The sequence below is a fragment of the Semicossyphus pulcher genome, unplaced genomic scaffold, assembly GCF_022749685.1.
Source record: "Semicossyphus pulcher isolate SPU_LCO1_2020_fin unplaced genomic scaffold, fSemPul1.0.p SCAF_4, whole genome shotgun sequence".
Lineage (NCBI taxonomy): Eukaryota > Metazoa > Chordata > Actinopteri > Labriformes > Labridae > Semicossyphus > Semicossyphus pulcher.
Genome location: NW_027211715.1, coordinates 15907162 through 15919720, shown reverse-complemented (window position 1 = coordinate 15919720; position 12559 = coordinate 15907162). Strand labels below are relative to the sequence as shown.

The window sequence follows — 12559 nt, the reverse complement described above, 5'->3', positions numbered from 1 at the left end:
AGATCCCCTCTGCAATCGCCTGTGATGTGCGACTGAGCGATGGAGAACTTGTCTACATGCTAAAGGATGGAGAGGGATACAAAGGCAAGGAATGCAAGCATCGCCATGGCAACCCAGACAGCTCTTCCCTTTGTTCTTTTTTGAATGAAATGAAACGGTACTCCTTTGTTAATAACGTGCACAATATCAGCAACTGTCGGGCTTTTCGTGTGGCAGGTTGTATTTATACACCAGGATGAGCTGTGCCCACTTTAACTGGCTTTGTCTCCAAAAACATAATTGATGTGCTTTCAGAAAAAAAGTGGGTTACAAAGTCCCTAAGCCTTATTTCATACGGCAACAAACTGCTATTTTAGTTTTAGGATGTTTACCTGAAGTCTGAAAGCTGATAGTCAATGGGTCAATTCTTACCAGCTCTAAATGTGCTCCCCATGTTTTGAGTTCCGATACAACATTTTAAATGTTCCAGGTATCTAGAGTCTTAATGCAATTCGGCTAAGAGTGCTGATAATGGAGTCGTTTTATTCTGAAATGAGGAGGAGTTTTAGCAGCCCCGCTGGGACAGAAAAGACTCCCAATCTTCTATATTGCTAAGTTCAGCAAAACAGATCCACCTGGAGCAGCGTGTTAACATAGATTGCACACTTCACAGTCGTTATTAATGCAGGACCATAAAAAGAAGCTCTCGCAAACAGTCCAGGGTAATTTGCAAGTCGAGCTTAAATAAATTACACAGCTGACCCTAATTCTAAGAGGCTACACCGAGCGTACTTTGTTGAAATGCAGTCGTGTCTATTAAAGCTATTTGATCCTGTTTGCATTGGTTGATCCTCAGCTGATCTCTGTGTGCAGCTGTGCTCTGCTCTCTCTCGAAGGTCTGCTGGTGGAACGGCATCAGAAAACTGAAGAGCAGCGCACATATGTGACTGCCTGTATGGACCCTTGTTACCATGCTGCATACAAAACAAGGACAATCCAGTCATCAAAGAACTACACAGAGGAAACAGTGTCACATCTCTGCGCTCGGGCCTCCTTTCCACATTAGCCTGTGGATAAAAGAAGAGAGGGGTTGAAAGCTGGAGGAAATGAGGGTCTCGAGTCAATTTGTGTCGGTTATGGAGGAACAGGAAGGTTACGCATGTCCCTTGTGTGGTACGGCCGGGCACAGCGCATTAAGCTTGGCTTTAGTCAAGGCTGGGCTCACAGCACTCATAGTGTGAATAGTTTTGAAGGAGCGCTGAGGAAGGGGCTGGACTGACAGCTACATTTAGAGTGGGAAGGAGGGGAGGAAAGCTTGTTATGGGAGGCAGACTGTGAGGCAGTACAGAAAGACTCAGAGAGAGAGAGAGGGGGGGGGCTATGAGACACTGCTTTAAACTAGCAGACTGAGGCTACTGTGGAGAGAGACACGATCTTCAAATAGCTGCCTCTGTGCCTGTGGGACAGTTAACTCTGGGGGGGATTCAGGGTCTCATTAGAAAGTCAGTAGAGCTCTACTACAGTTTCTCTCGAATAAAAAAACAATACATAGGACACCTTGTCATGCCTGGCAGCAAGCCCTGCACCCAAATATAGAGCTCACACTAGCTCATACAACAACTTTAGCTTAATAAGCATCAAGCAAATAGCTAAACACAAGATACACATTTTTCTCATTGCGAAGAGGAAAATTCCCCGTCGCCTCTTGAGGACACATTAGTACACCTATTTGCTCTGATACGGAAAAAGGCCTTCAGCAACAGACTATTCAGAAATCACCTTATTTTCCTTTTGTAATCTTTTCCCTTTCACACATCTCTCCTTTGTTTCCAGGAGCTGCACTGATGTGGTTTGCTGTGTTATCTTCATCATTGTCATCTTCGGCTACATCGCTCTGGGTACCGTGGGTGAGTTTGACACATTGCTGCTGATTACATCACACAAAGCAGCCGCACATACAAACATGCACACGCACAACAGTGGTGAAGTTTTCTGGTGTGATCTTGGTCTTGATGTATGAATTGCTCACCTGTCTTGCCAGTGAATAATTTTGCAAAATCTAAACGAATCACAATGAAATGGGACATGCTCTTCTTCACAGGATGCCTTTCACTGGAGGAGAAACGACATGTTTTTTTGTTTGTTATTTTAAATATTCATAATTTCATGGTGGGTTCTTCAACAAATTGCCTGATTGTTAAAAGTGTGGGGGAGTTGAGTAATGCAGCTCCCCCAGAGAATGGGCTATTCTTTTAAGACATGGCTTCGTCACAACATGCAGCTGGTATAGCTCACACTGATCCTGATGTAAATCTGGTTTGACTGAATCCCTCCGGCTCTCTTTTCAATCACTTTTTCAGCTGTCCTTGTCTTTCTGTTTTGCTCTTCTGACCTTTTTTTCTTTCTCCCCTTGTTCCTCAAGTCCCCCCCTTTTAATATTTCTCCTATCTTATTTCTACACACATAAATGTAGAATCCTTTGGCAGGGGCGTTGTTTCTTAGTGATCTGGTTTCCGTTAGTAGTACACCTGTAGTCCGAGTAGTAGTGACCAATCATGTATCAGCAGGCTGCGGTGTATACAGGAAAAACAGTCCATGTAGAGAGCAGAAGCAGGGGGAACATAATCCGCTGTAATAACATCCTGGCTCATCATTATCAGCGGTCAACGATTTATCTCTATAAACAGACGGCATTTAATTTCGGCCAATCTCGGAAGCCATCAGCTATCATCTGAGACGATACAGCCTCTGGGGACAACGATGAACATGTCGGGCGTGTCCGGTATAGCCAGCGGTTAGCGATAAACGACTTCCAGTCGATACTTCCTTTTCCAAGTGCTGCATTGTTTACAGTCCAGTTAGCAACAATAGAAGCGACGTGTGTTCAGATCAAAAGTGAAGCGAATTTTGCCCCACCATCATTGCTTGGTTCATTAATTCCCCCAGAGGGACACCCGTTCAGTTAGTTAGTTAGTTCACTGTAAATAGTAAGGCTAACTTCTGTGGTATGAACCAGAAAAAGAAACAATTTTCTTGTGATTTTCTTTAATTAAATATCATGACACAGATTTGTAAAAGTGAAAATGAAGCTTTGTCAGGTCTGTCATGAGAAGGAGAGGAAAACTACTTTTAAAATGCTCGCTTGTTGAACAGAGGTCGGGTTGATAATTTCTGATGCATTCAATGAAGTCGGGAAATCTAAACGCTGAACGGCTTTCGTGACACAGCGTCAAGGGAATTTACCTCAAGTTGAATTTTTCATCTAGAATGCATTGTTAGTTAAACTTAAATGTAGATGTCTGTTTATAGAGATTAATAAGAAGGTAAATCATTGTCCACTGATGGGAGCCAGGATGTCATTACGGCGCATTATGTTCCACCTGCTTTTGCTCTCCACGCGGACTGTTTTTCTGTATACACCGCAGCCTGCTGATACGTGATACGTGAATATTACTTGACTACAAGCATACTACAAACGGAAACGAGAACACTTGCCATCCCTAAAATCCATGCCCCTGTAGATTCGACAATCCGACATTTCTATGATTCTACATTTCTATGTAGAATCTGTAAATAGAGATTTAAGTTAAGTAAGCAAACAATCCATTATAGATCTAAAATTAAACTTGAGACATATTCACTTGACGCTGTGTCATGAAATTTGTTCAGCGTCTAGTTTCCCCGACTTCCTCGAATGCATCAAAAATTATTGATCTGACCTCCATTCAACAAATCCTCCAGTTAAACATACTTTTTTCTCCTCTTGAGGACAGACCTGACAAAAATTCACGAACAATTCACTTCACTTTTTTTAAGAACACGCGGTCGCTTCTCAGGTTGCTAACTGGACTGTAAACAATGCAGCGCCAAAACAGGAAGTGCTAAACCGGACATGCCCGACATGTTCACCATAGTCGCCAGAGGCTATATCATCTATATCAAACTATAGCCAATGGGTTCTGAGATTGGGGTAACTTAAATCCCCCCGGGGATTGCAAAGTGCCCTCCCTTACCAGCTCTTTGTGAGCAGAGTCTGAACCCAGTCATGGGAAGAAGTATTTCACAATAATTATGTATATATAATAATAAAAAAGATCAAGAGCCATGACAATGAATGTAACATCAGACAGACTCTGACATGTCTGAGAAATTATGCAGAAAGAAAACCCAGTTCTTTAGCTGATTGCAGTTTCATCATCCTTGGTGTGTCAAAGACATGTAGACTGCCTTTGTTGTGCTGTTCAGCACAATGCTTCATTGACTGGCAAGACGAAAGGCCTCAACACTGTGCTGTTCAGGTTGGGCAAACAAATGAAACACATGAATTGCCTGGTAAATTGAATTTTGAGCTTGCTGCTACTCCTATCTAGAGGAACAGAACGAAACAAATTAAACTGGATAGATTTTTTTGTTTGTTTTTTTATGTGTAGATGTTTCTTCTTAATTGACGTGCATACATGCAGTCCTCCGTTCCCATTGTTGTCTTCTTAATTGTGTTTGTTTTCATCCCTGGTCACTACACAGAGAGGAGGTAGAACAAGGCAGTAACACTGCCAGTTACAAGCGTATGTGTCTAGTACTGCTGAAAATGCAATTCAAGCTATTGTGTTGTGTTTTTTCAGCCTGGATCCATGGCGACCCCAGTAAGGTCGTCTATCCAACAGACAGCCACGGCCAATTCTGTGGCCACCAGAACACCCCCAATGCGTGAGTGGAATAACTGTAGAATTCCCCAGTTTGTCTCTTTTCATTGTTGTCTTTACACTTAAAAAAAGCTTTGACTACAATACACTGATATGGCTTGAGATTAATTGTGGCAAGCTTCACTACACAGCACACACACCCATTGTGTGTGTGCGAGCATAAATGCTGATATAACATTTTTTTTCTGATCTGAATCATCTCGTCTCCATAATTTGTCTCCACAGAAACAAAGCCATATTATTCTACTTCAACATGTTGAAATGTGCCAATCCTGCAGTTTTAATTAACCTCCAGTGCCCTACAACCCAGGTAAGAGGCCGTATGAAGCCCCTCCACCAGCATATTTTCACACTGCTTTATGTTGCTTTCCGACTTTTCCTCCACGCTTGATTATGCAAGATTGATGGGCTCTCTCATTAAGAGGATGTGTTGCCTCCCGCAGCTCTGTGTCTCCAAGTGCCCTGACAGATTTGCCACTCTGCTGGATGCGTGGAATACCAAAAACTGGGAATATTACAAGAAATTCTGCAAGCCGGGCTTCGAGATTGGCAGCAAGGTGAGAGACTGTTGTTAGAGGTCCTTTTTGTTTGTTGTTTTCAAACTAGATGAAAGAATATTTATTGAACCGGGTTTGTTTTTTGGATGGATTTCTCACTCCTTATTATTATGGAGACCAGGTAGTATTTTTTGCCTCTTAGCTCTTGTTTGTTGGTTCCATAGCCTGTATAAAAAGATGGACAACATGACAGCTCCCTAAAAGTGAAGCCAAAACATTTCGAGCGCCCCCTGCTGACTGGCTGCAGTATAGGTCATAAAGCCCGCCTCCTCCATGTTAACAGATGGAACATGGGTCAAACTTTAAAATCAAAATACACGCTAAAAATAAATTTTTCTCAATCATGGTTTCTGTCATTAAAGTTATTATCATGCTGATTTACATCCAAGTGTTCATTTTTCTGACCAGTTTAGTTTTTATTAGTCATTTGATGCTTTAAAAAGGATGATTGACAGCTCTGTTGACACATACGGTTCCTGCAGCCGATCTGTTCTGGATTAGCAGAGTAGAGGAGGAACAGTGAGAGGAAATGTAACTAAAACAATCACTACAGTCATTGAAGTTTCCATATCTGTAAACGATGAGAGCAGATGGAGATGCATTGTCCATATTTATATACAGTCATTACAGAATTTTATTCAGGCAAAAAGGGCTTCAATAATTCTAAATGTCTAAGTTTAGACCTTTAGTACCTCTTTTTGATCAAATATAATTTTGCAAGAAGATCATCCCTGTTATTATAGCGCTCAAACATCCATCCTCAGGTTTCCGCGGTTTGATCAGTAAAGTCATCATAATGAAGAGCTCATTAGAGTTAAATGTACTTTGAGAAACAGGCGGAGGTGAGCTCGCAGCCACTGATGCGCACATCACAGCTCTGCTTCGGCGGCTGGCAGCAGTTGGGTGACAGTGACGTTGGCATGATGATGGTGTGTAAGAAGCAGAGAGTGAGGTGGTGTGTGGGAGCACCTCACAGCTCAGGCGCACTGTTTGAACTGAATCATTGATTTCCCTTCCCACATCATCTCAAGTATTACACTGTTACATCAGAGAGGATTCATCTGACTTGTTGCTGTTGTTTATAATGATTAGACGACACCATGATCACAGAAAATTAGACTTTACTGAAGGCATATCTGTGAGTAAGACTGATGTTATTCTGAAAATGGGAACTTTTTTTATTTATGTATTATCAATAAAACTGTCATTTCCATTTGCACATGTGTTTGTTGATAATTATTTGTTATAGTAGACTAAACTGTAAATTTATGCCACTTGATATGTTATTATGTAAAAATAAAGTACAGAAACCTACCTGAGGAAAGGTTATTTACCTGAATGGAAAAGCCCATCCACTCTGTGTCTAACTATGAAAAATGTTGTGTTGAATGACTAGCTGGAGATAAATCTCTTGTTTCCAATCATTTGACTCATCGCCTCATTTCTTTCCGTTTCAGTCAGTTGCAGAAGTCATCCGAGATGAAGACTGCCCGTCTATGATCGTGCCAAGCAGACCTTGTAAGTGAACCTGAATAACTCTTAAAGCACAGCAACCCACAATAGCTCATTATTCCTTCTCCAAGCCACTAAAGAAACTAAAAAATATGTTTGAAAATGTGTTTCAGTCCTTCAGCGGTGCTTCCCTGATTTCATTACAAGAAATGGAATCTTAACCGTAGCCAATCAGACCATCTTCATGGACGGTAACAATAACAAGAGAAGTGTCAGCGACCTCAAAGATGCTGCCAAGTAAGATCTGCCTCCTTAAATTGTGAATCGTTGTCCTTCGCATTCCTTAGATGATGAATATGAGCTACTACTGTAGTAAGATGTTTAAATGATTTACCCTGTCAAATAAAGTGTTGTAAAACTCTGTCAATAGGGCTGCCAACTCTGCACCCAGAGAGCTCTGGACAGATATTAAAGGGTAGGACATGTGGGCATGTCGCTGTTGCCACTGATGCCCAGGAATGTGTCCAAACACATTCAAAGTCCTTTGCATGTTTATTGCATGGAAATGCAGTTCACCCATGAGTTCACCAGTAGAACTTCAGGGGTACGCTATCAATATGTACATGGGCTGAGATTGCAGAATTTGAATAAGCAGTAGAAATCATGTATTCAACCCAGTGAGCTGATATTCTACACATACATGATGCTGTGTTTGCTGTGATCACCTTTTTTTTGCTCTGACTTTCTTGGATATATAATGTGCTTTAATGCTTTTTTTTTTTTAGCCAAGTAACCGCCGTGCAGCAAGGAGTGGAAAGGTCTCAAAAAATGATTTACTTTAGCTTTTTAACTCTTCCTCTGCTGTAGCCGGTAGCTTCGAGTACACTAACCCTCCCGCTTGTGCTCTTCATCCTGAAGAATCTGCTCCTGCGTCCCTCCACCTGCAAAAGTGGAAAGGAATAAGGACAGATTAATACAATTGTGGCATATTTCAGCATAAAAAAACATCAGGTCATCTGCTTCTCGTGTGTGTCAAATATAATAGAGTGTGATGTGGTGCCCCCTGGTGTTCATTAGCTTTAGTCCTTGGAGTTACTTCTGAATGCAAGTTTGCATAACAGAGCTGGATATAATCCAAACTCTTTGCTATAGGCAGGGTTTCAGTGACCTTTAGGGAGCTGAATTAGAGCTCTTCAACACAGGGTTGTTTTCAGAACTGCCTGTTACTGTTCTGCTTGTCCCGTAGCAATGTTAGCTCGTCCTCTGTCCCCGTGCCTGTACTGTAGAGATTTATCTGAGTCATAGGGCAGTGTATCTGCGGTGAGACTTTGCAGTAGTTCTGTTCTGACATTGCTACCAGTGTTGTATTTTAATTTTTCCTGAAGCTCTTACTGAAGCTATCCGTTGCCATTGAATGGGACTTTGCATTTATGTAATTTATCCAATGCAAAGTTTGTGGTATGGAAATCTCCACATCAAAGTCTGCTGACTCATTCGTCTTTAGGAAACATGATTTAGGATCTCTGGGGATATTCGATCACTTGAGGCTGCACAGATTTTAAAATAAGGATGAATTTAATAACTCATTTAAATAGATCAAAGACCAATACTATGTATAGGTAGCCTGTTATGCTGAGTACTGACATCATTGGTATGTTCCTCTGTAACACATCCAGTAACACGCTGCTAAACCATCTAGCTCAGTACTGCAGGAACTCTGGCTCAATAGCACTTCAGTAACACTAATGCGGCTTATGTAGCGTATTCTTTCCAGAAACTCATAACACAAGTAGACTTAAAGCTGACCATTTCAAAAGCATTTTGATACTGTATTCGTCTTTGTTTGCAGTGAGAGCAATAAAGATGAATAAAGTGTCAAAACAGTTTTTGAGAAACCCTAGTGATTAACCCATTAGAGGCAGTAACACAAACCTGCCACAGCCCCTCTCTAGGTTCCTGTTAAATCCCTTTTTTTTGTCTCCTCCTCTCTCTCCTCTCACTTTTGTTACTCCATCACAGAACTATCACCAACCTGCTGAATGCCAAAGAAGTGGGCATGAAGATCTTTGAGGATTATGCAAATTCCTGGGACTGGATCCTCATGTAAGAATGAGCGTGGCTTTAAGTGATGTTCATGTTTTCACACCTCTTTCAGGATCATGTAATTGTTGGTTGCAGAAAATGTACCGCTCAGTTCTTCTGTGTTTGTGTTTGTGTTGCAGTGGTCTGGTGATAACCATGGTGGTCAGTTTGGTCTTCATCCTGCTGCTGCGATTCACTGCTGGTGTGCTTCTGTGGCTCATTATCTTTGGTGTCATCACTGCGGTAGCCTTCGGTGAGTATGCACAATATTTAGTTAGTCATCTAGCCACCAGAGGCTACTGTATACTTAGTAAACTTTTTAGAGATGTTGCCTACATTCTTCAGCTCCTGCAAGCAGTTCTTAAGTAATAGCAAACTATAGCAGATTTTTTCTTACCTTTGTTGCATCCTCTCCTGGCTCTCACTCTTTCTCTCTTGTCTCTCGTCGTCTTTCAGGTATCTGGCACTGCTACTGGGAGTACATTACCCTGAGTGGGAAGCCAGGAGCTAACGTCACCATCTCTGATATCGGCTTCCACACAGACTTCAGCATTTACCTTCAGCTCAGCCAAACATGGCTCATCTTCAGTATGCTGTCGCTCATTACCCTGCCTTAACTTCACACACTTAAAAGCTCAAGTGACCTATTTATATAAGCTGTATTTGCACTGACTAATAACATATCAATTCTTTTATAGTGATCTCGCTTTCTGTGATTGAGTTCATCATCGTGATCATGCTGATATTCCTGAGGACGAGGCTGCGCATTGCCATCGCGTTACTGAAGGAGGGAAGCAGGTTTGTATGATTTGAAGCTTGTCTGTGCTGTGTTTCACTTTTTCTTTCCTGCATACAACGCATAATAAAGATGTCTGATCTTTCTTGTTTCTAGGGCCATCAGCTACATCATGTCCACTCTCTTCTACCCTATCATCACCTTTTTCCTTCTGGCCATCTGCATCGCATACTGGGCCGTCATAGCGGTGTATCCTTCACAATGATTCACTGTTTTAGTCAGAGACGTACAAGAATTGTTATGTAGTCTGTTGGAGTTGTTGTCATATATCACAGTGAAACACTATACTTAAACCTAGCATTGCAATTCCTGGATGAAGTAGACAACTCTGAGCTTGTAGCATAAACCATAAATGTGTGTTGTGTGGAGAAAATATCCCTCTGTGTTGCCTTTAACTAGTTTGCCCTCAGCTTCTTAGCATCCTCTGGTAATGCCGTCTACAAGGTCACACCTGCTGATGATAAATGCATGTATGCCAACATCACATGCAATCCAAAGGTTAGTCCCCCCCCCCCTCTCTGCATCAACCAAAGAAAAACATAAACAAGACTAGTGTCGCTTTGTTTTTATAACTGTGTAATTGCTCTTCTACATTTTGTCACTCTTTCATGACACTCTCAAATGTACACATTCAAAGAGAATAAATGGTAATAGCTTCTTTTTGCTTCGGCTGTAACTGGCAGTGAGTTCTGTTTGAGAACCATTACAATCAATCTCTAATGCTCTAATGTAGATGGAGCTCACATTAGTGGCTGACGGCTGTAAATGCTTATTTGACAGAAGTTCTTTATCAGCCTGAGCGCGCCCCGTGGTTTGTGTAAGGCGCTGTAATGTGAGGATTTGTGGTCACAAAACTTTAATTTCTTAGGAAATAAAGTGAAAGATTAACACTAACATAGAGGAATAGAGGTCTAGGGGAAAAGCCTAGAAGAGAAAAAGTGACACCAACAAAGATATCAAATCTGCTTCTTTCTTTCAGACCTTCAGTCAGACCAATATTACCAAAGTGTGCCCGGGGTCCCAATGCATGTTTGCTTTCTATGGTGGGGAGAGCGTGTACCACCGCTACATCTTAGTCCTCCATCTGTGCAACCTGTTCGCATTCCTATGGCTGGTTAACTTCACCATCGCGCTGGGCCAGTGCACCCTGGCCGGGGCCTTTGCGTCCTACTACTGGGCCCTGAAGAAGCCGAGTGACATCCCTGCTTGTCCCCTCTTCTCTGCTTTTAGCAGAGCCATACGGTAGGGAGGTGTAACGGACCTCTTTTGTACGTTATTGGAGTTTAACCCTGAATAAGTATAGAATACAAGCATCATTCTAATGTACTACGATTCACATAGAAATGTTCACATGAATTTTTCATTTGGTTTCCTTTTTACGACAGCTACCACACAGGCTCTCTCGCCTTTGGCTCCCTGATCCTCTCCGTGGTGCAGATGATCCGAATTGTTCTCGAGTACCTGGATCACAAACTGAAAGGTAACATGTAACTCTTAAAAACTCCCATCGTCCCACTTTAACACAATTTAATGTTCTTTTCAGACTGGATTTTGATGCTCGATAATGTCTTTCCAGGTTCTCAGAATAGTTGCACTCGATTCTTGCTTTGCTGCCTCAAATGCTGCTTCTGGTGCCTGGAACACTTCATCAAGTTCATAAACAGAAATGCATACATTATGGTGAGTCAAGAAACTTAATCCAAGTTATTGCAAGTATCTGTTTTCATGTCCCCTCTACCAAGCACCTTCTGCCTTTTCCTCACCCACAGATAGCAATATACGGAAAGAACTTCTGCACCTCTTCCAAGGACGCTTTCTTCCTCTTGATGAGGAATGTTATTCGGTAAGAACTTTTGCTTTTCTTCATCACCCTCACCATCATGTATTCAGCGGTGTGCGCGCCTATTGATCTCTCTTGAGTCTGTGTCTCATTGCACAACACTTCCTTCGCCATCTCTCCTACACCCCGGCCTCTTTCTGCCTCCTCTGTAGGGTTGCTGTCCTTGACAAGGTGACAGACTTTCTGCTCTTCTTGGGAAAACTGCTTATTTCAGGAAGTGTCGGTGAGTTTTATGTCACCTGCAGTCTGTGAAGCGACATTTACCGAGGCATAGATGAGAACTTGGATAAGAGACAGGATGAGACATCCTCCCGAATATTAAGTGGATGATAATTCAGCTCACATACTCTATTACCACTCATTATAAGTTCAAATTTGCTGTCTAGGAATCCCAGTACAAATCATGATAATTAGCATGAGGGTAAATAGTGTTGCATTTCTGCCACTGATTTGGCCAACGTATGTAATTGTGATTTACCTCCACTGATGGATCCCACGCTCACTATGTGGTCTCTTATTTTCCAGGTGTTCTTGCATTTTTCTTCTTCACACGTAAAATACCAGTCATTCAAGAGGAGGTGCCATCCCTAAATTACTACTGGGTCCCGCTCCTGGTAAGGAAATAAAATGTGGAATTTTTTAATTGTAGCAAAGTGAAAGTAATTGTAGCGGTAACTTTCTTTGCAATTAAGTCTTTGCAAAAGATGGCGCTGTTAAAGAGATAGTTCAGGAGCTGTAAAAGGTACCTATCAATAGTGAGTGTACTAGGAAGGGAAAAGCAGTCTGACATCACTGTGAAGCAGTGTTAATTTCATTAACGAAAATAATGACAAAAAATGTTCGTCAACGATCTAAAAATAGATTGTTGATAATAAAAACTCTGACGACACATATGTTTTGTTTTCGTTGGTGGTGGGCCGTCGGACATTCAAAATGCATATTTTCCTCCACCGTGCGTTTAATCTGTCTGTCAAAATACAAGCAATTAATTCCTGTAACTGGGTAACAGGTATCGCAAAGGTGGTTGTGAATTTTCTCTGTCACCCAGGCTGTCTGCTTCAGGCTCTGTGCACACTCACAGAAAAAGAGGCGTTTTACGAGTCATTTGAAGCTTCTTCTGCACAAAAAGGAGTGATCATTGGCTGTCTGC

General features: G+C 41.8%; 1 protein-coding gene across 2 annotated transcripts in view; it reads left to right on the top strand.

Moving 5' to 3' along the window:
- slc44a5b (solute carrier family 44 member 5b) overlaps positions 1-12559 on the top strand; it is a 33008-nt gene that overhangs the window by 15638 nt on the left and 4811 nt on the right. For both annotated transcript variants that reach the window (XM_069679714.1, XM_069679715.1), the window contains exons 3-20: positions 1813-1886; positions 4602-4686; positions 4908-4992; positions 5126-5239; positions 6697-6757; positions 6865-6988; positions 8711-8794; positions 8914-9026; positions 9230-9361; positions 9472-9571; positions 9666-9758; positions 9980-10067; positions 10549-10811; positions 10955-11049; positions 11146-11249; positions 11339-11412; positions 11562-11632; positions 11935-12023. In XM_069679714.1, the coding sequence (XP_069535815.1) occupies positions 1813-1886; positions 4602-4686; positions 4908-4992; positions 5126-5239; positions 6697-6757; positions 6865-6988; positions 8711-8794; positions 8914-9026; positions 9230-9361; positions 9472-9571; positions 9666-9758; positions 9980-10067; positions 10549-10811; positions 10955-11049; positions 11146-11249; positions 11339-11412; positions 11562-11632; positions 11935-12023 (1849 nt within the window). The remainder of the gene's footprint in view (positions 1-1812; positions 1887-4601; positions 4687-4907; positions 4993-5125; positions 5240-6696; positions 6758-6864; positions 6989-8710; positions 8795-8913; positions 9027-9229; positions 9362-9471; positions 9572-9665; positions 9759-9979; positions 10068-10548; positions 10812-10954; positions 11050-11145; positions 11250-11338; positions 11413-11561; positions 11633-11934; positions 12024-12559) is intronic.